At 36.5% G+C, this 22,682-nt stretch overlaps 1 protein-coding gene across 9 annotated transcripts in view; it reads left to right on the plus strand.

The window, feature by feature from the left end:
* Positions 1 to 22,682, plus strand: part of KIF1B (kinesin family member 1B) — a 95,959-nt gene that overhangs the window by 4,890 nt on the left and 68,387 nt on the right. For 8 of the 9 annotated variants that reach the window (XM_085299009.1, XM_085299008.1, XM_085299014.1 and 5 more), the window contains 6 exons: positions 92 to 273; positions 14,459 to 14,535; positions 17,513 to 17,692; positions 19,901 to 19,966; positions 21,315 to 21,493; positions 22,289 to 22,400. In XM_085299009.1, the coding sequence (XP_085155135.1) occupies positions 168 to 273; positions 14,459 to 14,535; positions 17,513 to 17,692; positions 19,901 to 19,966; positions 21,315 to 21,493; positions 22,289 to 22,400 (720 nt within the window). In that variant the 5' untranslated portion in view covers positions 92 to 167. Of the gene's footprint in view, positions 1 to 91; positions 274 to 14,458; positions 14,536 to 17,512; positions 17,693 to 19,900; positions 19,967 to 21,314; positions 21,494 to 22,215; positions 22,401 to 22,682 lie in introns of those variants that run through there. The other variant, XM_085299016.1, reaches the window with a different exon arrangement.

Consider the following 22,682-nt stretch of genomic DNA (forward strand, 5'->3'; position numbering starts at 1 on the left):
TGTGATCATACAACTTTGTATCTTCCCATTTTTTATCAGCATTTTAAAGACAGTAGTTGAGAATAACTAAGTTGTATCTTTTCTTCTTTAGAAAACGCGAAGAAGGCAAACCTGAAAAATCCTAACTCCTTCACTTTAATTTCTCGACTGCACTGCAAGAGATCAGAATGTCGGGGGCTTCTGTGAAGGTGGCTGTTCGGGTCCGACCCTTCAATTCCCGAGAGACCAGCAAAGAATCCAAATGTATCATCCAGATGCAAGGCAATTCAACAAGTAAGTTCAGTTTAATCTCATTATGAGTCTTTTCCTCTTCCCTGCCTGCCTGCCTAATCCTTCTCTTCTGATCAGACTAAACTGATTACTGTGTACATTACATCATCTAGAATAACCCTTTTAGGGAACGTTCTTCTCATGTGAGGTTTACAAACTTACAAACTTAGTTATCTCTGAATCTGACTAAAAATGTAGTTATCTCTGAATTTGACTAAAAATCTAAATCATGAGTATCTCAATTTTGATGCAGATGCTTATGGTGTTTGCTTGTGGTGAGGTGAGAATTCTGCAGAATTAGGATCATGAACTGAGTAGTTTAACATCAGTGGATGGAAATATAATGTAGACTGACAGATACAGAGACATAGTGTAGGCTACCATGTATAAGACTGTTGTGGTGTAACTTGTTTGGGTCTACTGCTTTAGTTCTTGGTGTGCTTATTTTGTAGTCTGCTTGTGTTCAGGAGCATAATTTATGCAAGAAAGCTGAGGGAAAAGGATGTCAAGTTTCATGCCTACCAGATTAGATGACTAAGCTACAGCAAAATAACAGACTAAAAATCTTTTATTTTCTAACAAACTAAAAATATTAGAGTTACTAAATAGCTATTATGGATCAAATTTTCCTTGATAATTGATTTGAATTACAGAGAAGGAACTTCTATGGAAAACTGAATGTGGCACACCATTTAACTCTTTTTACACACTTCTGAAGTCTAAATTGATATTGACTCCATTTTCTGCAGTGTTGCTTGATGATGTGTAAACTAAAACCCATATCTAAATCTGCTCAGATCTAATGCTGCAGTTTCAAAGTAAAGGGTTCAGCAGCAGTTCTAGTACAGAAGTAATTTGACATATAGATCATGGTACAGCAATTAAAATAATGATAAATATGGAAGGCTGTAGTGGATAAAGTAGCAATCCTAGTGAAAGCGTTATTACTATGAGAAATCAGCCTTTGTCTGAAGTATGCAAAAGATAGGCATTCTGACATTAGAATGTTTCTTCCGGCTGTCTTTCTGTGTTTTTTTTTTTTTTTTTTTTTTTCTTCTAATATACTAAGATGGCAAGATCAAGTTTGTTTTGGCTTTTAGGATGCATAGGGAGTAATGATCTGCAGTAATACAATGTCTTGTGCTTGAAGAATTGTCAGAGTGCCTCAGTCCTGTTTTTTGACATATATGTTGCAGAAATGAATTTCTGCACCTCAGCTGAAGTCACATATGCTAACTGCATTAAGGGACTGATGTTTTGGCAGAAGCTTGTGATGCTCAGATCGTAGCTGACTGCAGACAGTATGCATCTGAATGGTATTGCCAGAAGTTTTTCAGTGGAAATGGGAGGAGAATTGGGGGTAGAAAAATAGAATATAGTAGAGGAATTCTTAAAGCGTAAGTTAGAAGCTGCAGAATCCTACCATTTTGGAAGTTAATTTGGGAATGCAAAATTCCTCCCAAAGAAGGGATCAGGTCACCATTGTATCAGCAGATTAAAAAAAAAAATAGAGTAACCGAGTGAGACTGATTTAAGGAAAGCCCATTCTTGTTTCTTGTTGTTATCACTAAAGTAGGAAACACAGTCTTAGTAAAAGTAATTTTCCAAAGGCACCTCCTATACAAGATTTTAGGAGTACATGTTCAACTGAAGTACGTGGTTTTTGTTTTCAATAGGAGTTAAATTGTGAGGAACATATTTGTATTTTCCATTATACAGAGATTACTAATGAGTGCAAACCTATGCCTGTAAGTCCCACTGGAGTCATGCACATATGCTTATGGTGTTGCCCCTAGTTCTAATTAGCCATGGAAGGGTACTTGGTGAACAGTATGTACCTTGAAGAGAAAAGTTAATAGGTTCTGACTTCTTCTATTAATAAATTGCTCCTTGAGAGGATCCTTCTATTAACAATCCTTCCTTTCATTTAGCTTGACACTGTCCAATATGTTTTTTGTTTCATATTCTGCTAATGCAGAATATTTTCAAATAAAACTTGGAGYGAGTAGACTTTTAAATTGCATTTGTATTGGTGGTTTATTGGTGAAGTCCTAGCTAAGACTGATAGGTTCTAAAATGACCCTAATGCATCTCTGTCTTTTCTGAGATACTTATGTATTGTAGCTTGTGGGTACCAATGACAGAACAGAGAAGTAATCTGTGTACTCTAGTTCATGTAAGATTATTGTGTATTCTGATTTGTCACAAAGCTTATACACATAGAAGTGTACTTGGACAATCCAGGTATCTTGAAGGATATGAAAGTGATTGGATCCCCCAGGCTAGGACTGCAAGTCGAATATTCAGATTTTAATTCAGTGATGGCTTCTATAGCTCTAATGCAGGACGGTTCTTTTCTGGATTACTTAAGATATTGGATGTTTAATGAAAACAGAGATTCTAAGCCCTGCTTTCCTTGATAGGAATAGAGCATCCCATCTGCTACTTAAAATAGTCACAGCTGCTGCTATGGACAGATGGCAACTGGGTTCTCAAACAGGCGTCCTTGGCATTAGAAAAGCTTCATAAAGCATTATGGAGTTAATTTGTAGATGTTGAGTTAGGCATTTAAAGGAAAAAAAAAACTTAAACTCCTTATTTTGAATTCCTTTTCTGCTTGTTTTTTCTTTTCTTTTAAGTTATGTCTTGCTTTATGCAGTAGTTCTGCAGCACAGGAAAATGACTGGGAAAGTAGGACTTAAATTTGAAGGAATTGTATTTATGGCAAAAACTAAGGTGATAAAATTATTGAAAAGTTGATAGAGCCAAGTAACCTTATCAATAATTAATCCACTGCTTGGTGAGTATACGTTAATATGGCCTATTGTTAAATTTTGCCTTATTCAGTGTTATCTGGCTCCAAAAAGTAGTAACCTTTTTCAGAGATTCTTAAGAGAAATGAAGAAGTACGATTTGCTACTCTGTTGCTTGCTGATCTATTTTTTAACTGTGTTTTGAATGAAAATGCGTACTGAATTGGAAAAGAAAAACTGCTACTACTGTGTGTGTACAGCTTTGGGGGAATAATTTTTCTCTGAAGTATTCTGTAAGGTTAGTTTGGACAGTTCACTAAGGAACTAGTATCATGGAAATAATCTCTGGTTTGAATTAATGATGAGATAAAAGTCCTTAGAAACTGGCTTTTATTTAGACTAGCACTGAGGACATGTAGACGTTAAAGAAGTGGGAGTTCATGTAGCAGCTACTGYGTAAGTAGAGAAAATAAGCAAAAGGCTTCATTGTAATTCTGTTATCTAATAACTTTACTTTTTTCTTCTCCTCTCAAAAACCAGAAATGATACATCTTCAATGGAAGAATAGAATAGGTGGGAGGATTTGTTGTCATAGATAGATTTCAGTCTTGATTCTCAATCTGCATTCTGAAAAATTAATAGTTTTAGGTAGTTCAAAAAATGAAAGTACTACATTGCTCTGATATGACTTGTGCCTACCAAGAAACATTGGCTCTTAAAGCATTTCTTGATTAGTGTTTTTTCCGCGTACAACCTGTTCATGTGTGTTTTTTCAAGTCCTTCCATTTATTTTTTCTTTTTATACTTGCATCTTGTATGATTAAATTGCCTTGGGAAAATAAATCAAAGTGGAGGCAGGTCACTTAACCTCTGTCCTGGTTTCCTAGTCTGTATATCCTTGCAAGTGTGGTTAAAATAAAATGAATGTGTGTCAAGTATGTTGACACTATGCTGCAGTCGTGGTAGATGTGTTATCAGGATAGATTATTTTATGACAAGATGAGCTTTGTGTCCTGTGGAAGATGCATGGATTGCATTGCAGTTGAATTTGAGTTGGGAATTGGTATGAAAGACAGGCCAAATGAGTTGTAATAGTAGAGATTCCCCAAGTTGTTTTAATAATTTTCCTGCCACCAGCTACCTACACTTGTTAAATCTTGTAATTCTCTCTCGTTCGCTCTCACTCGCGCTCTCTCTCTCTCTCGCGCACGCACACACACAGAGCTTGAATTCATGTTTGCCTCTGAGAGGAAATCAAGGCAACTGCTGTGCAAAAGAAAGTATTATTTTTAGGTAACTGTACCAGTAGTGGAGTTTGGGAAGTGGGGGTTGTTTGTTTATTTTTTTCTAGTACCATTTGGTTTCTTCAGGAGTGGGAGATGTACTAAGAAAGCAAATGGTGCAAGAAGATGTAATGTTGAACATAGACATTAAGCAAAACTTTCTGTATTTGAAAAATAGGTCTCTTCATGTTTTGCAAGGCTAGTGATTTCTGTTGCTTGTCTCTAAGTCTGTCTGAATCACTGTCTCTGAATACTTTACAATATTGCCAATTTGTATGTTTTGTTACAAGTCTTGAGTATTTTGGGCGAGATGAAAAAATGACCTGGAATTCTTGTGAAGAGCTTTGTTCCTGTTTTGAAAGCCTTTCTCTCTTTTGTGATTATATTAAAAAATATAAAATTGTCTGCACAATTTGAAGTAAATTACTTTGGAGGCTGATTTGGAAAAGATGAACAGAATGTTTTTTAAATGTTGACAGTAGGAATAATGGGTCTGGAACAAGACCATAGGATAACTAGGATGTCCCAGCTAATGTTAAATGCAATTTGACTACTTTTTAATTCCTGTTAAGGAATTGGTACAGAACTACAGTAGAGATAGATAACACTAATGAACCTAGAAAAAGTTTCCTGTGTCAGCAGTGAGTAAAACACATGTGAAATACTACCTCTTCAGTGTTGGAATGCCCACTGACAAGGACACAGAGATAAGGCTTTAGAAACCATTCCTTGTAATCAAATCCTTAAATAACATACCACCTATCAGTACACAACTAGAAGAAGCAGCGGGGTGGGGGCAAATTTTTAATTAGAACTGCTTTAAGAATTGGACAATTTGACTACTGTTGACACTGATGGGACTGACTCCCCTGGATTCCGATGTTACATCATGTCCTCTTAATGTAGTGCTGACATGCATCTAAAGGTCAGAATGGCCTTTGGAGATGGCCATTGGCTTTTGGAGGTATAGTCAAGTAAAATGAGGGGGAGGGAGGTAGAAAGATTGCTTTATCTGCTTTGAAACAGAAAACACACAAGGAAATAGTTCAGCTCAACTTCTAAGTGCTTAGCCAACTATGTGCATAAGCCAGATGCACCTTCTGCTGTTATAGGACGTTCTGGGTAGTCAAACGACAATTTAGAAGTTYTGGAATGGATTTGATTCAGCTTTTCAGATAGGTAGGGCAGTGTGGTTCAGCTAGCTTCCACTTGATGCAAAGCCTGCTGGCATGCTGTTCTCCCAGAACGCCAGCTGTAGAGATGGTATTTATAGCAGTTGGATCTGTAAGAGCAGCTGAGGATGAGAGTGGCTTTCCAGCAGCTTCTCTGAGCAAGCCTTTGCTTTGCTCTTGTGCTGTTGAGCATGACTCCCTCCCCCACCCAGCCTTTTTCTCKTTGCAAGGTTGGAATTCCACAGTGAGGAGAGAATCCGGTTGAATTCCAACACAGGCTGTTCTTAGCTTCACTTTGGTTTCCTTTCCTTTAATGACTTGAAAAATGCAAACAATGCTTCACAAGGCAAGCACTATTTTACAAGCTGGAAGTGTCCATTTCCCTTMATTTATCTCTTGTAATAACAACCCTTTAAGGCTTTCCTATAAAAACAATATGGCCATGTATCTGATTGCAGTGTGTGCCTAGGAAAGGAGCCTGAATTAAACATGTCTTTGTGGGGTATTATTCACGTTCCAGCACATAAGAATGTCTACTCCACCCTGCTCTCAGTAACGAATGTATTTTCATTGTTGTCATTCCAGTCTACAGATGGCGCAGATACATTTTCCAGATGCATGCATTTCAAGAGACTGTGTATATTTAATGTTAGTTTGATCTTGGAGATTTGAGTCTGAAAGTCCAAGATCTTTTCTTATTGGTTAAATTGATTATGCAGAAATCATGAAATAACACTGCTACTTATATTGATTGGAATGGAATTTGAAGAAGTCACAGAAAAGAATTATTTGGTACTCAAATCCTTAAAAGTTGCTGATTTTACACAAGAAATCTTACTGCTTCCAAAGTTCTGTCTAGACTAGCCTATTTTCAGAAAACTTTCTTCCATCCCTTTACCAGTGATCAATGAGMTCAAAAGTGTAGACAACATAGTGATTTCCTTGCTCACTGTATCTCTAATGTGTGTTGGCATTCGATAGCAATGTATGTTCTGTGTATGTTACCGCTGCCACTAGAACTATTGAAACATGCTAGTGTCAAGCTTCTTYTGTGAGATGAAACCCCTTCAATTGAACAGGTTTTATTCTGTATGTGGAAATGAAAGAGGCTTTGTGCCTTCAGCATTGACAGATGGGGTAGCAGTATAGACATGAAAGATGTAAATACCGGAACGCAGAATGAAATGCACAAATGTTGGAAGTTCAACTTCTGCAGTTCTTATACCTAATTTTCATCATTAGTGGCCTTTCTTTTTGGCTGGCAATTGATAAGGGTTTTTGGTGTTACTAATCTACAAATCTTTCCCTTTCCAGCACAGACTGTATAGCAGTTAATCCCAGGATTTAGAACAAGTTAATTCTCTTTGCTGATGTTATCTGAAGGGTGGAGTGTAGTTTGCCAGTTCTTCATTGGAGTGCCATAAAGAGTGACTAGTATGTGATGTGTCTGATGGCAAGATGCACTGTAAATATGGGTCTGATTGCTAATGAAGGTGGAGCCAGTGACTTGCCTTTAAATGCAATGARGAATATGAGATTAAGTTCAAAATCTTCTCATGTGTACTTCACAGAGTCCTTCCATTCCAAGGACTTACTAGAAAGAGCTGCTTATATCCCTAGACACTGAACTGCAAGCATTTTCTAATCTGCAAATTTTATGGCATGCTAAAGAGTGGTGCTGACTGACTTAGAATAGGTTTGGACTGTAAATTCAACACAGCACTTAAGTAGTTCAAAAGTAATTTTACTCCATCTTTGTGCCTGCACAAAAATATTTATGGGGCTGAGTAGGTGGGAAAAGAAAGGTGAATATGGATAAATCTTCCCCCTCCTCTTGCCCTGAGGTTAGCAGTCCCTCTTCACTTGGTTAGTTTTAATTGGGAAATGGAAGAATTGAAGGCTTGAAGTGGGAATGGGCTTGAAGTGGGAATGTGCTTGTATGTTTATATGCCTAGAAAATGGGGGGAAAAAGGGGAAGGGGGAAGAGTGAGAATGCTACTTTTTTCAGTAGTGTTTGTTTCAGTTGAAAGTATCCCAGCAGGCTATAACTTTGCATTAGATCTCTGTTGTGCTCTGATTTCTGGTTATAATTGTAAGAAGTGCATATTTGATGCATGTTTTCTGAATGTAAGTTTCAGTAAGTCAAGATTGGACTTTAAGGCAAAAATATTTACATGTCTAAAATATCAATTGGAATGTAAAATAATATATATTACAAAATACRTAGTTACTGTTTCAATACTGAAGTTATCATCTTTGCTTAGTTTTTTAAATAAAAAATCGGCAATTGATTTGGTCTAGCAGATTTGAAAGGCTGAAAATTTTTATCTCTGTGCTAGCTGACAGGGCGGATGGTGGATAGTATGAAGAATGTTAAGAAACAAGTAGTGATCTAGAGAATGGTTTGTGTAAGCGCTTATGCCTGGAAGTAAAGTTGCCTTTTTAACTAAGGACAGGTAGAATCAAACATTTCATGGAGATTGTTTGGTATTGTTGACACAGCACGTTTAGGATCATAATTCCTTCATTATTTGCACTTGTCTTTCTCCTTATCTTTTATTAGACTGTGCTGTCCTTACTATTGCTTTTCCTTGTACAAAGACTAATTGGTTTAAGTATGTAGTTTTCTTCTTGTAATCTGAATCTGCATTATGAACCATGTGTTCTGTTTTTGAAAAGTCCTTTCTTGGAGCTGTCCATACATACCAGCTGCATCTGAAAATGGAGAAAGAGCCGAGAGGGGGGAAGCTATGTCATTTCTATTTTATTAGTTGACTAAGTGGAGGAGAAGAACTGGCATTGTTCTTTTGTGTTTGAGGGAGCGTGGGAATAGAAGTTACATAACTATCTCTTATGTTCCTGGCCATAGGTCACTTTTTATCCTCTATTTTGCCTCTGCAGTTTTCCAGCTGTGCAATTGTGCCGGATCCATTTTGATAAGAAGGCCTCAAGCATGTGATGTTGATCTTTTTAATCTGTGGAGCCCACTTCCAATTTTGGAAGTCATATTGTTCGTATGGAAATAGGGCCCGTGAGCTGCATTTTAAGACTGTCACTGTGTTTGGTTTTTGAGTTGCTTGTTGGGAGTGCTAAACTGACTTTGTCCTCACAGATGATGATGGTATCATCATCCATTTTGTTTGTAACATTACTTATTTTCATATAATTTTTCTACTCTTCCAAATTCATTCAGTGGCCAGCTATATGTACAGAGTGTAGCCTGTAGATTGGAATTACAACTGCTGGGTCATGTACTACTACTTCGTAGTACACTTCAGAAAAACAAAGTTTGTAGAAGAGGTCAGGATAGCATGTGGGTTTTTTATGTAAAAAATATGATGCAGAATTTTATCTAGGATGACTGCTGTACATAGATTATTTGATGTGGAGACATTATTTTGAAACTGTTGGTAAGTGATGTATATGATGTATATGTTTGTAGTTAAATGTCGAACATCAAACTGCCAAAAATTGTTTAATTTTGAGCTTCACAGGATACATAGACAACTGTTACTTAGAGACACCTTAGCATGAAGCAACATTTTATGGCTTAGCCTATAACTGTAAGGAGAAAGAAGCTTTTAAAATGCAAGCTTACTTTCTATACAGTTTGCGTGTTGCTGGATGGGAATGGCAGTGATGGTAATGCTATATATTCACAGTGTGTTTTTATTCAAGTTTTATGTCAATTTATGATATCTAATAGTTTTCTACCTATTATATTTGCTTACCAAGCTAGAAAACTGATGTAAATATTATGTCTTAAGTTGAAGTGTATCACAAATTCCCAGGAATTTTGAATAGCTCAAATAAAAAAACAAACTGCACATTTATTTCCCCCAAATAAAGCAACAAGTTACAGAACGTATTTTTGAAATATGAATATTCCTATGGCTTTTCCTCAGTCTCCTGTTCTGAGGGAAAATGATGGACTGGAAATCTAAACTTTGGTTAGTTTATTGATCCCATAGCAGTTTTAATAACTGAAGGAGAATAGTATTTTCAACTTGTTTTATCCTTTTCACATTTTTTCACTTGTATATAATCCTTTTCATTACCAACAGTATAGGAGGGGTGTTTGTTTGTTTGTTTTTAATACTTCTTCCATTTTCTGATATGTACAGAAAACCTGAACTTACGGAAAACTAAAAGATTCCACGTGACCTAAGAAACCGACTCTTGGTGAAGTATGGGGCCTGGAAAAAGGGAGGAGTTTTTCAGGAGCTGACTGCTTAGACCTACTCGAACATTAGAAGTTGCTAGAGTGACCTGCTGATGGTAACTAATTATAGCTCCAGCACAACGTGTTAGTGTCAGTTTGCAAACAAAAGTTAATTGCCACATCAGGCCTTTGAAATATCAGATGAACAAATTTATTCTGTGAGATAAAAAGGCCATTAATATGTTCCCTGCTGTGATCATCTGCCTTATTGCCTCTTTCATTTCCTGAGGCTCTGTAATTAATCCATTAGCTTGTGTACCATGCCATGAGTCTGGTGTGGTGAGAGGAGATAAATGATGACCTATTTCATGATTCACTAATAATGGTTCATCTTGGCCTTGCATGCTTTAAAAAACAAGTTCTTTTGGATATTGGACCCAATGGAAGCAGTCCTCTTAGTTTTTAATTCTATTAATTTCCTTGTTCAACTGAAAACACAGCTTCTGAAAAACATGTTACATAAATTAATTATCAGGTGCCAGCCTGATCCTAGATTATTCTAGGATCCTGCTTGTTTTTTTACAGTTTGCCATATGAAATTGTAGGATGAAGCTTACTTGAACTACAAAAGTGACTTAATTTTCTTCAGAAATATTTACTAGATTCCTTACAAGTAGCCAGATTTTATGGATCTACTTGTCCATCCAAAGATGATACTTGGTGCAATAGACACCAAGTTAGGTCAGTTACTTTAAGCTGAATTCCTGCTTTGTTAGCTGCCTCACCACATTTTGCCAGATGTCATATCTGACTTCATTACCTACTTGTTCAGTTGGTTCAAAGTCAGACTATATCAGACATGACTGCTAGCTACTCACTTGATGCTCAGTGTTTTAAGTGAAGAAGGCTTCAGTGTGCTTGATGAGTCAGTTGAGGTCATAATCTTGTTTTCACAATCAGTGTTTTCTGGACTTTTGTAGACAGACAAAGAATTCTATTAAACTACTGATGAAAGTGAAGGATAGAGGCTGTCCATAAGCAACAGGAATCAGATAAATAGGATTGGAGATGAAGGTGTATGAGAGGACTGTGGCGGGATCTCAGTAGTGAGGGGCAGCATGCAGAGTTGCTGGCAGCCAGGAGGATTTCACTGTTTCGTTCCTGTTGCTGTGAAAGGTTTTGGCTGGGTAGCTGCATTCCCAACCTCTGACAGAGCTGTCATCTTGCATGTTAGTCACCCTTTCCTGGTGTCATACTTCTCAGGATATGCTTTGGGGAAAACATGCACCCTAGAAAGTAGTTTTTAAGATAGTGAGCTGGACATGGAACTGTGTGAGGAGCTGAGGGAAGCCTATCTTTAAAAACAAACAAACAAACAAAAACTAGTATAAATCATGGAGCCTGAACTTTACTCTTCATGAACATGATGGATCAAATTTAAGAGTGAAGCAGGTGGGGTAAGCTGCAGGGAGGTGTGTATTGCCTTTCCAAACAGCAAGCAAACGGAGTGAAAACACTAGTTAGTGTTTCAGTTGAAGCAGTTAACTTTGCTTGCTTTTTGTAAGAAAGGCCTTTTCCTAGAAATTTCCAGGCTTTTTTTTTTTTTTTTTTTAAGCGATCAATAGAAAATGTGTATTTTCACAACAAACTCATTTTTTAATAATATTGGAGTTTGAATAATGCTACTTGTTCTATTTTCTATTTCAGACCACAGTAGGATCTTAGAATGCAATCCAGCTCTATTGTTTCCTTGGAGAGAACAAATATGGCTTTGTTTTGTCCAAGAGAGATTTTTTTTTTTTAGGATCTTAGAATGCAATCCAGCTCTATTGTTTCCTTGGAGAGAACAAATATGGCTTTGTTTTGTCCAAGAGAGATTTTTTTTTTTAATANAAAGAAAAAAAGAATGCTTGCTATTTCACTATAAACTCCATGAGGAGACAAATCAGTTATACCATGAGGTGAATAGGTGAGATCAGAACTTTGCTGTGATTACATTTGCCTCATGATAAAATTGCAGTGATGTGACATAAGGGTAATTAATGCATTTTTTTTTTTAGCTTGTTGTTCAAATCACTTTTGGTCAGTGAAGATGTAGCTGTACTTCCACTTGTCTTGATTCCCTTCCCAATAGGCCTTGTCAGGAGCTTCCCATTTCTGGGACACTGTTGCAAATACAATGTGTATCAGTGACGGTACCCCTCATTCCTTTTTAAAGAGTAGCATTAGTTTGGGTTCAAAGCRTTTGCTGTTGGGATTCTGCAACAGAGCGCACATTCTCAGGAGAGCTGCTGGCAATACATTTATTCCTGTATCTACTTAGTATTGCTAATTATATATTGGGATGAATTCTATTTACTGCTGCTTTGTTTTATTTTTAACAGTTGGATTACTTTCCTTTAATCTCTTACTCCAAAGTGATTGAAGAAAATTATCCTGTTCACCCTATGCCAGACTAATATGAAGGCTCTTCCCTCACACTCCCCATGTTTTCATGGATGGAAACTTTCTGTTACAAGACATTACTACTTCATTACCATTCACAGCTTTGACGTTAGATGGTTGAATGGGAAATGAATAGTTGTTGAATGGTAGTAGCAGCCTAGAAAATACTGGAAGGAAAGAACTGCTTTAGGTTTGGGGCAGGGAAGGAGTGTCTTTTGGGGTTTGTTGTTTGTTCAATTTAACTTTAGAAGTTGTTCAAGTGTATGCTGTACGTCTACTGCTGTCTGGCTGAGACTAATAAGGAGAAACAACACATGTATGACCACTTAGGTTACTAGTTTGTTTTATGTTGATGCCCACGTTGCTATCCAGAGCCACATGCATTTTTGCCTTGTGACGCTGTACTAGTACAAGGCATATCATTCATTGGCTTTTGGTGCCTGTCAGCTTTTATATAGCAAGAATGTCAACACAAGATGCATCCAAGTGAGATGGAACTGGCCACGAGAACTACAGTAGCAACTGTTGCTATTTGCAATCCACAGAGCAATCCCTTCTCCACACTCTAGTCTTAAGCAGTGGCCTTACTGAGGAACACAGCATGTGGGAGAGTGGTTAAATTTTGGAAGGGATTCTGTAACATGTTTTCCAAGACTTCAGTGCAAGTTGAAGTTAAGTTTATAATGTTTGAAATGAAGAGAGATGTGAGTGTTAATTTATGATAGAGCACCCACATCTTCCAGAAGCATAAGTGAACTGTCTAGAGTATGTGAGAAACAGGTAGCCTTTGTTTAGGATGACTAGTATCAGAGTGCACGTTGTTTCCARGAAGACTGTCCCTGCCTATGTATAGATTCTTTCTGTGCAGGTTATGCATGCGTGTATTTTATTAATATAGATCACTCCCAAAGGCAGATTAAGGGCAGATTAAGATTAAGGGATTTTAAGGTGCAGRTGGGCAGTTGTAAGCCTAAGATATTTTATTGAATTTTCATACCCTTAAGTGTGTTTCTTTTGAAAATCTTTACCTGTTGAGATGGTTTTGAAAGAGACTGCTCACAAATGATGATAGATCTAAGTATTTTCACCACAATAGTCTTGAAAAGAAGAAACAGAGATCTACTTTTGCAGTAAAAGCTGTGCTTATAAATTACCCTTCTTGGAATGCTGAATCTACAGGCATACTATGGAAGTGACAGCTGATTTCATTGCGTATTTATTGCCAGCAGGCAGAAGATAAGAAGCTGTCTTGCTGTAAAATATATATATATATATATAAAAATATAAAATATATATGTATGTTATGTATGTGTGTACACAGGCACGCACACACACGTTAAAGGTATCTGCAAGAGCTTTCATYAATTTGTGGGGAATGCATGTATGTCTCTTGGAAGAATTGGTGGATTTGAGGTATACTGACRTGAGGAGAAAATGTTTTTTTGCAAAGAGTTTATTCTCAGTGAAGGCAGAACGTGGTATTTGTAGTGTTCAATGGCCTGACTCATCTAGAAAAGCATTTATTCTTATCTTGTATAGCTTGGAAAGAGAACTAAGGTAAGGATTACAAGAGCTGCAAAGGAGGTCAGCTTTTTGAACAGGATTTACAAAAGCTATAGCATGGGAGCTATACACAAATGTTTTTGTTTTGCTTGTTTTATGTGAACCTTATCATAAGGTCATCATAAATTACAGTGAAGTTTCAAAGAGAATAGTTTCTTAGGGTCACTGTGGGATTCAGTTCCTGTATACAGTAAGAACATCTAGAAGTAATTTAGTGGGTTCAATTAATGGAAGTCCTATTAAAATCTGTGTGGCCTATGTACATGTAGAAAAGCATTTGAATATACTGTACAGTTATAATCCTCTTTTTTCATCTGTTTCCTCAATGCCCTGAGAATTCTGTGTTTCTTAAAGAATGTCCTTATGCAGTGAGCTCTTACAATATGTAACGTGCATTTCAAAATAGGCTTGAGTTGTCCTGCTGTGAAATCAGTATGACTTCCTGAGCTCTTCATAACTGAAGTGCTTAGACTTCTTGTGCATTTTGGATCTTCCTTCTTGCTAATATCTTCTCCTAAAAGTGTGTCCCAGCCTAAAGATGGGGGACGAGATGACCTACTTTGGCTCTGTGTCAAAATTAAGAATTTTGTTTAGTAGCTGCATTCCTTTTAGAAATGCTTATTCCTTATTTCAAATAGTGTCTATAGAAATACAGTGCTAGGAAGTTTTGAATCTATATACTTTCATCATAATACTGCTGTGAAGTGTGTAAATTCTGAATGTGAATAGTCGGTCAGCAGTCTTTTGTGCTCTTAAATGCCGAGTTAGCTAAGAGTTTGATTTTTTTTTTTCTTCTTTTTTCTTCTGTAGGTATTATCAACCCAAAGAATCCCAAGGAAGCACCAAAGTCCTTCAGCTTTGACTACTCCTATTGGTCCCATACATCAGTAAGTTCTGTTACTTAAAAGCAAAATAGTATTTTTGGTGATTGGCTTCATTTTAACTACTTTTATCTTTTTTCCCTCCCCTGATCTCTCCGTTCTTTTCAGGAGTTTCTGAATTGACTCTTTTGCATTCTTTTTCACTTAAAGGCTTGTCATTGTGTGTTGTCTTTTCCTGTTTGCAAGGTGAGGGTGAGGGGAAGCATTAGGAGTAAGCTCCTAGGGCTTGATAACAAGTTGTGGTTACTTAAAAGAGATTACTGAAAATACTCACACTGTGTTCTAAGTATTTTAGGGATACATGTGAACCACAGTTGCTTCAGTTCTACTCTTGATTAGACAACYGAAAATTGCTCGAGTATTTGCAGTTCAAAGAGATGTGATCTGGATTGTCTTGGCATATCAGGAAAAGGCAGTGATCTTTATTTCTGTTAGCTGCAAAAGCAATAAACTCTGTCATCTAAATACTCAGCTCCACCCTCCTATGAGTTGATTCTGAAGTTTTGCTGACTTCCAGTAATTGTTCTATAGCTGAGCTGTGTTCTACCCTCTACTGCTCTCCTGCCTTATTTTCATGAAAGATAAAAATATATATATATATATATATATATATATATAAAAAAAACTTTTCTTCAAATTTAATAGTAATTATTTGGGTGGTGCAAAGAGAACTCAATATTTCTGAACAAACCTGTGGCCAAACAAGAATATTTTTGTGATGAAAATTTAGGGAAGCTTGGATTTGTGCAGGTCTCTTGCTGAATCTTTCTGTTGAATAACCTGATCTCAAAGTAGCTGTGCAAGTAGATTACAGTGTCAATCAAAGAAACACTATGAAAATATTAATTGACAAAAACCAGTGGTTATGCAGCATTAAGAAAGAGAATTGCTCTGACAAAGGCTTGAGCCTAACATCATAATGTCATCATGCTTCAATTTTTTTCCTGATTTCAGGAAGAAATAATGTTAAAATCCCAATACTTCAGGAAGAGAGAAAATGCTAGATTATGCTAGACAGCACTATGTTATTATTAATGACATACAAAATCACATTTCAGTGATCCGTTTTCATGCAGACTTTTCTTATCTAGTGCAGTGCAAAACATCTGCATAGTTTCTCATTATTRTGATAATCAAATTTTTCAAATATTGACCGAGGACTTTCCTAAATGATGAGTAAAGGACTTCAGGAGTAAGAGGTAATAACATACAGAGCAAACCTGTTTTCTGTCACCATTTTTGCCTTCTGGACCTCCCCTGGAGCTGCAACTTGGATTGTGTCCAGTAAGTGGATGTTGGAGTGTAGTCAGAGCACAGTGTCTGAGTGCCTAAAGTTTCTTACACAGAAAATGGAGGATTAATTTATTCAGTTTGTGAAGTTTTGTTTTGAACAGCTTGTGCACTTGATGTGGCAACTGTATTCTTTTTGACGTGTTAAACTTGTGATTTTTTGGCTGCATGTACAACAGTGCCTCTTTTCATCAGACAGTTATGATGGTGCTTTATCTTTCAGGACATTTTTTGGGGGGGAGAGGTTATCTTTAATAGCATGAAGTGGAGAGTGTCTGGATTCTTCTTTGACATGCTTTTCATTGAAAAGTGTGTGTGTTTTTTTTTTTTTTTTTTTTTTTTTNTTTTTTTTTTTTTTTTTTTTTTTTTTCCTCCCTGATAAGAAAAATGTTTTCAATTCTTGTTTCTTGATCTTGATTTGATAATCTGTGGCTATATTGAACAGTTCTTACTACTGTTTATTTGGTATCATAATTTTCTCTAAATTTTCTACTCTTATCAGTCACATACTTTTTCGTTGTGTGTTTCTATTCTGGTCACAAAATACTCAGTTTTTCAGATGTGTTTGCTTACTTTCTGGAGAGGGATAGATGGTAAATCAGAAATGAATTTAAGATTTAATTGGTTCAGTTGTTTCTTTTGGCCTGAGTATGAACTGATACCATGAGCATTTGCACTACTTTGGACAAAGTTTTAAAAGCAGTATTAGGAATAAGGTTTGTTACCTCCATGGTGAGGGATTTTTGGTGTTCTTTTTATTTCTGTATTTGGGGGGCAGAGGGAAGGAAGTAGTATTAAATGTTTTAAGTTAACTGAAAAAAGCCACACATTGATGCTTTTCTGTGAGTCTTCAGCTGGGTTATTAGCGTTTTTTCCTACCTACTCCAGCATGCTCACTTTTTGGAAAACCGGTGCAAAATGGAATGCAGACTTCTCAGTGGGATATTCAAAGTGATGCTTTACTTTCTCTTTTTACAGATTTCTACCACTAGAGGCATCTGTGGTGAAGCTTTTTATTACTAGGATAAATTACAACTAGCTTTATTTTCAACATGATATTTCAGTTTTATTGCTAACCTTGAGTATAACCATACAAAAATTTTCTGATACCAGTTCAGCTGCTTGCTATGCGAGGTATAATCTGAATTAGGCTATAGGCAGTGAAATCAGACAGCTGCAAGACGAACATGGTCATTTTAATGATTTACTTCATTTTTTAGATTGAGTGTGACTTTTGCTTCCCTGCCCCCTACCCCCTAGCWGAGCTCTTGTTGAGACCAACCACTGTGGGATTTTATTACTTCCAGCCCTTTGTTTGTGCTGACTTGTATTGACTCTCTGAAGTCTGTTCTTGAAGGGAGTTTCTCCTCCCTTCCAAGCACCTTGAATCCTGTTTGTCCATCATCTTGCACAAGACTTTTTAAGTAGGTCAACAATGTCCGTAAAACAGAATTGCTTTCTTGTGCAAGTTTTTCCCTCAACAGCAATGGTTGGTCCTGTCAACATTGTCAGTGTCATTCTGCTCCAAGTGGTACTTTACTGCCTTGGGAAAAAATTCTGTATGTAAAAATGTACCAAGTTGCCTTTTCCTAAGGGATTGACCAACAAGATAAAAATGAAATAAAACWATTTGTTTTTTGAAATGTTACTTACATGAGAAGACTATATTGATGCTGTTTTCATGTTTCTTCAGCCTGAAGATCCCTGCTTTGCRTCTCAGAACCGTGTGTACAATGATATTGGGAAGGAGATGCTGCTGCATGCCTTTGAAGGCTACAATGTATGCATTTTTGCCTATGGGCAAACTGGAGCTGGRAAGTCCTACACAATGATGGGCAAGCAAGAGGAGAGCCAAGCAGGCATAATCCCACAGGTAGAACAGAACTCAAAAAGGGGATTTATTTTACGTAGCATGTTCAGATGCTTACTTGCTGRTACAATCTTTTTACATTGCAATAGCAATTCATGGGAAGCCACAGCTTGCTTCTCAGTGAAAGAAATCTATTCAGGAAAAGAGCAGCACTATAAATAACTTTTACTGTAGTGTAACATTTTTGGTATATTATGTTCTCTCAGTATACTTTTCCTACATTTAATTTCTCCACTCCCTTAAGAAACTAGTAAATGAAGATGTCTTGTTCACTGGGTTTCTTGAATCCCTCTCTGACTTGAGCTAGGACAGCACATGACCACTCTTTACTGAGCAGGAATTTGGGAAGTGATATTACTAATGAACATGCCATAGGCTTACTATGGAAACAAATCTCTCAAAGCTGAAATCATTGATACATTAATATCTTACAAGAAATGAATTATACTGAAGTGTTGTATGAGTTATTTAGAGCATCTGAATGTGGCCCTCTGTTGCTCCTTTAAATTTGTTTTGAAATTTGCCTGTGAAATGTGAGGCAGTTGAGATACCCCCATAGGAAATTCTGACTGTCACACACATCATACTGTTATAACAAAGTCAAAATACTGTAGCTGCTGGTTGTATGGCACTCCTAAATGCAAGCCTCCTTTGATATGTAGGCACTGATAGAGGACCACATGTATGTTGGAAGATACTACATCCCTCCATTCCCAAAGTAGAAATCTGAGGGTGGTTTTCAATAAATAAATATGCTTACCCAGAATTTGAGTCATCATTCAGCTATAGGTTTGTAGTAGGAGGCATTGGCACTCTGCCACAGGTATGAAATAGCCAATGCACAGTGGTGTTTTCTATTAATAGCACAGACATCTGTACTGAAATACGTAACAAATGTTCTATTACCATTTGAGGTTGCATATAGATTAGCTTAAAATAGTTTTGGAAAACTATTTGTACAAGTATGCAGAGTTAATCTGATGAAAAAGATGATTGTTATATCCAGGCACTTCATTTTTCTTGCATTGATACTAAGTGTCAGAGTGTAACAGGTAAAATTAGTTGAAGATCTATGTCAACAACTTGGTATGCAGTTGTGTTATTGTGATATTTTAATTTCTTTCTGTGGGTACATGCACACGAATTAAAGGCTGTACTAAATGTTCAGTTGCACATGAATTAAAGGCTCTACTAAAATACTTAATGCTTCTGTGATCCTCTACAGTTTTTAAAGAAAATCTTTTCCCTGCAATTTCACTTTGAGCCTTCCCATAAAGGAGCAAAGTGAATTGACTGTTCGGGGAGGGCATCTTGAATCTTTTCTTGCTTGATACACAAAAGGTACAGCATAATCATATACCAAGTAATACTGGTTCTTGACACTAAATTGTTCTGTGTTGGCAAAATTCCCTGACCTATCAGCTAGTCCCTAGCATGAAATTTTACCATGTTTTAGCCATGTATTGACTCAGTTGTCCAGAGCGTATACTTTCAAAAATTGCGTATGTTCTTCATATCCTGGGTATTTTCCATACAGTGTTTTGTAGTTGCCTGTTTCAGAAGGCTATTCCTTGTCTCTCTCTGTACCCATGCTTTTTAATCTTATACGTATCCATGAACTTGCCCACTACTCATTTCTTCTTCTTTTATTATCCTAATTTTGGGTCTYGTATTTCGCTTATTCATAGACAGCACTCTTGAAGTAGTTGGCTGCTGATAGCTAATGTATCCTTCATATGAAGGTGCTGTTAACTGATTTTGAAGCAGTATCTGCCTGTTGATTCAATCTGAATCCTGAAGCTTTAACAGACCAATGAATTGGCAGTGGATTGTTCTCTTAAAAATAGAGATTTTTGTCTGTCTTAGAGAGGATTAAGTATTATCCTTTTTAAAGTATAATTTTTTTCTAAAATTGTTACTTCCAATTTCATTTATAGGCTTTATAATGAATAATTTTTCTGAATTTTATAATACAGAATAATAATATTGGTTAAATCTAGAACAACTTTTGAGAGGCCATATAAGATAAGCTGCGTAATAATGATAGAGAATTGAGATTAAGTACCTTCCCAGTCAGGCTCTGTGTGGCTATAGAGTTTGTTCTTTTTTCTTCCTCTGCCCTTGCTCTAAAGCAGAAATATTGACATGTCAGAGTTAGTTGTCACTGCTCAGTCATGACTAGTTACTGAGCCCTACTTAATCTCTTTCCAGCTGTGTGAAGAACTGTTTGAGAAAATCAATGACAACAGCAATGAAGAGATGTCGTATTCTGTAGAGGTGAGCGTGATGAGAGATTAAAAGATATCTGTCCTGGAAATCAAAGAGATCTTAACTGCTGCGCTTTTGATGCTGTATTTAGATTGACATTTTTGAAAGCATTTGGCTTTTCTCTTTCATATTTGATATAAATGTACAAGTAAAACCTTTCTGGGACCAGGATTTCTTTGGAGGATATATATTTTGTTACTTTGTTTTGAAAAATAGTGTACTTTAACTACCTTGTGGAAGTAGCAATTATGATGTRAATGATATACTGAGAAACCAAAAGATGAATTTACAGATTTTTTTTTGACTGCTGGATGGAAAACCTATTCTACATGTTTCTTATCAATTATTATAGTCATAATTTATATTCTGTATAGTTATTATTTGSAATATTTCAGTTAAATAGTCTTACTTGCCATCTCCTATTTCTAAACTGAGCTTATGGAAAGACTGGGAATAGAAGAGCATAACTGRTACAACCACATGTAAGGGTTGTTCTTGTCTGTCAGATGTTGTAGGCTGAACTGAAACTGAATTAATTCCCTGGAGCTAAGGCAGGTCTGGGGTATGAGTCAAAAATAAAGCCCACAATTGGTTAAGATGAAAAATAAGAGCTATGTAAAGTAATTTGCTGCAGAGATCTGTTTTATGTGTTTAACATACCGTTTACTTCATAGCTATATAGATATTGATTTGTTAGTTGTAGTGCCCCAAAAATGCAGAGTTGTGTTTTGTTTCATATCTTAGGTTTGTTACTAAGTTTGAGTTGCACAACTTTTGATAATGTTGGTGTTGAGAAATGTAAAGAATGTATTTAAAAATATCCTTGCTTTTAATTCTGCTTTAAAGCATGCAGGTTTAAAATAACCATAGTTTGAATAATTGTGCTGACGACTCAGGAATTCTACAGGCCTTTGGTACAGATTAGAACCAAAAGTTGTCTTCATACAAAGAAATTTACTTTCTTTTCTCTTCTCAGTTTTGCTTTGGAGGATGGTAGGGGAAGTTCCTTGTAAGCAGATTCTTTTTTAGTGTCTTCTTTCTTTAGAAAGGTAGTTTTGTTTATTTGCTATATGCTGAGAAAGTTTAGTTAACTTAAATGTAATAGATTTTAATTAAATATTATATTTTTTTTGAATCACTAGGGGATTTATATGTGCAGGAAAGGAATATACACTGGAGACCTAATATTCTTCCTTTCTTCCAGTGTCTCAAGCTATTAAACTGAGACACCTACCTATAGCTTTCTGGTAGAGGACAAAGAGGACTTTCTACTGGTGTTAGTCTGAAATGCTGCAGAGCTGCTTTCAAAAGAAGCCTTAAGAATCACTAAATTTTCCTTGCAAATTTCCATTTTCAGGTGAGTTACATGGAGATTTATTGTGAGAGGGTCAGAGATTTATTAAATCCGAAAAACAAGGGAAACTTGCGTGTGCGAGAACACCCTCTACTTGGACCGTATGTGGAAGATTTGTCCAAGCTAGCGGTCACGTCTTACACAGACATTGCAGACCTCATGGATGCTGGGAACAAAGCCAGGTTAGTGATGTAGTTTGTTATAACAGCTTTTTCTTTCTCTCACTGAGGTACACAGTATACAGTACCAAATTTGAAATACCTTCTCTGATGCCCTGGCAATTCTTTTTTTAAAAACTCRTGACAGATTAGATAAGTAATGAAAATACACAATGATCAATGCTGTTAAGAGAACAAAATTGATTTATGTGGTGAAACAGTGCTGCAAATCACTTTATAGATACTTACAATTTGTAATGGCTTGAGATAAAATACTTAAATGGCTACATTAGCTTTTAAATGTTTGCCTTCATTGTGTAATGTATTTGTGTGTGTGTGTGTATATATATATTTATATATTTTGTATATTTGTATTGTTTGTCCATATACAAATGTTTGTGTAAATAAACATGTAAGCATAGTATCCTTGTTCGCTTGCTCACGTGATCAGGAACAAAACTTGCATTCCAGCTTTAGATTCGAATTTAGCAGTAGTTTCTATTATATGTTAGTTGTAGGTTTTGGTGGGTTGTTCCATTTAATGGTCTGTATGGGAAAGAGCCCTATAAATGCTGCTGGCATTTTCTTGTGTGAGTGTAAAGTGGATTAGTGAGTATGTGGATTGAGGATGCTCTGTTTAAATTGTAGTTAAGTCAGGGAAAATTCAGCAGTTAAAATGCAAGCCTTGCCTTTGGTCTCATGGCAGGAGAATGACTGTACAGCCTCTTGATCTCATGCTTCCGCAGGTGCGTTCAGCCCTGCACTTGGAGCAGAGAGGCTGCTGTCTTCTGAATATGTATGTATATGTTTATCTCTTAGGACTGTTGCAGCTACCAACATGAATGAAACCAGCAGCCGCTCTCATGCTGTGTTTACAATTGTATTCACTCAGAAGAAACATGACACAGAAACTGATCTTTCCACAGAAAAGGTATGTTATGGGTGAGAAGTGGCTTTCTGAGGACTGGTCATTGCAAATTCTCCATGCAGTAACTTACTTCTGTTGGGAGCATGAAGTGAAAATAGGAATTAATTGTCATTTCTGCTGTTTTGTTTAAGGGCAAATTTGCTGTATGCCTTTTAGAGCTCTTTTATATCTTATTGGATTTTAACTGATTTTAATTCTTAAAAAAAAAAAAAAAATAAATTGGAAATATGTTCGGGAGGAGAATATACAGTAGAAGGTGGAGTATAGCCTTAAGACCTATGTTCT

The sequence above is a fragment of the Rhea americana genome, unplaced genomic scaffold (genome assembly GCF_003343005.1).
Source record: "Rhea americana isolate MKP2758 unplaced genomic scaffold, rheAme1 scaffold_143, whole genome shotgun sequence".
Classification (NCBI taxonomy): domain Eukaryota; kingdom Metazoa; phylum Chordata; class Aves; order Rheiformes; family Rheidae; genus Rhea; species Rhea americana.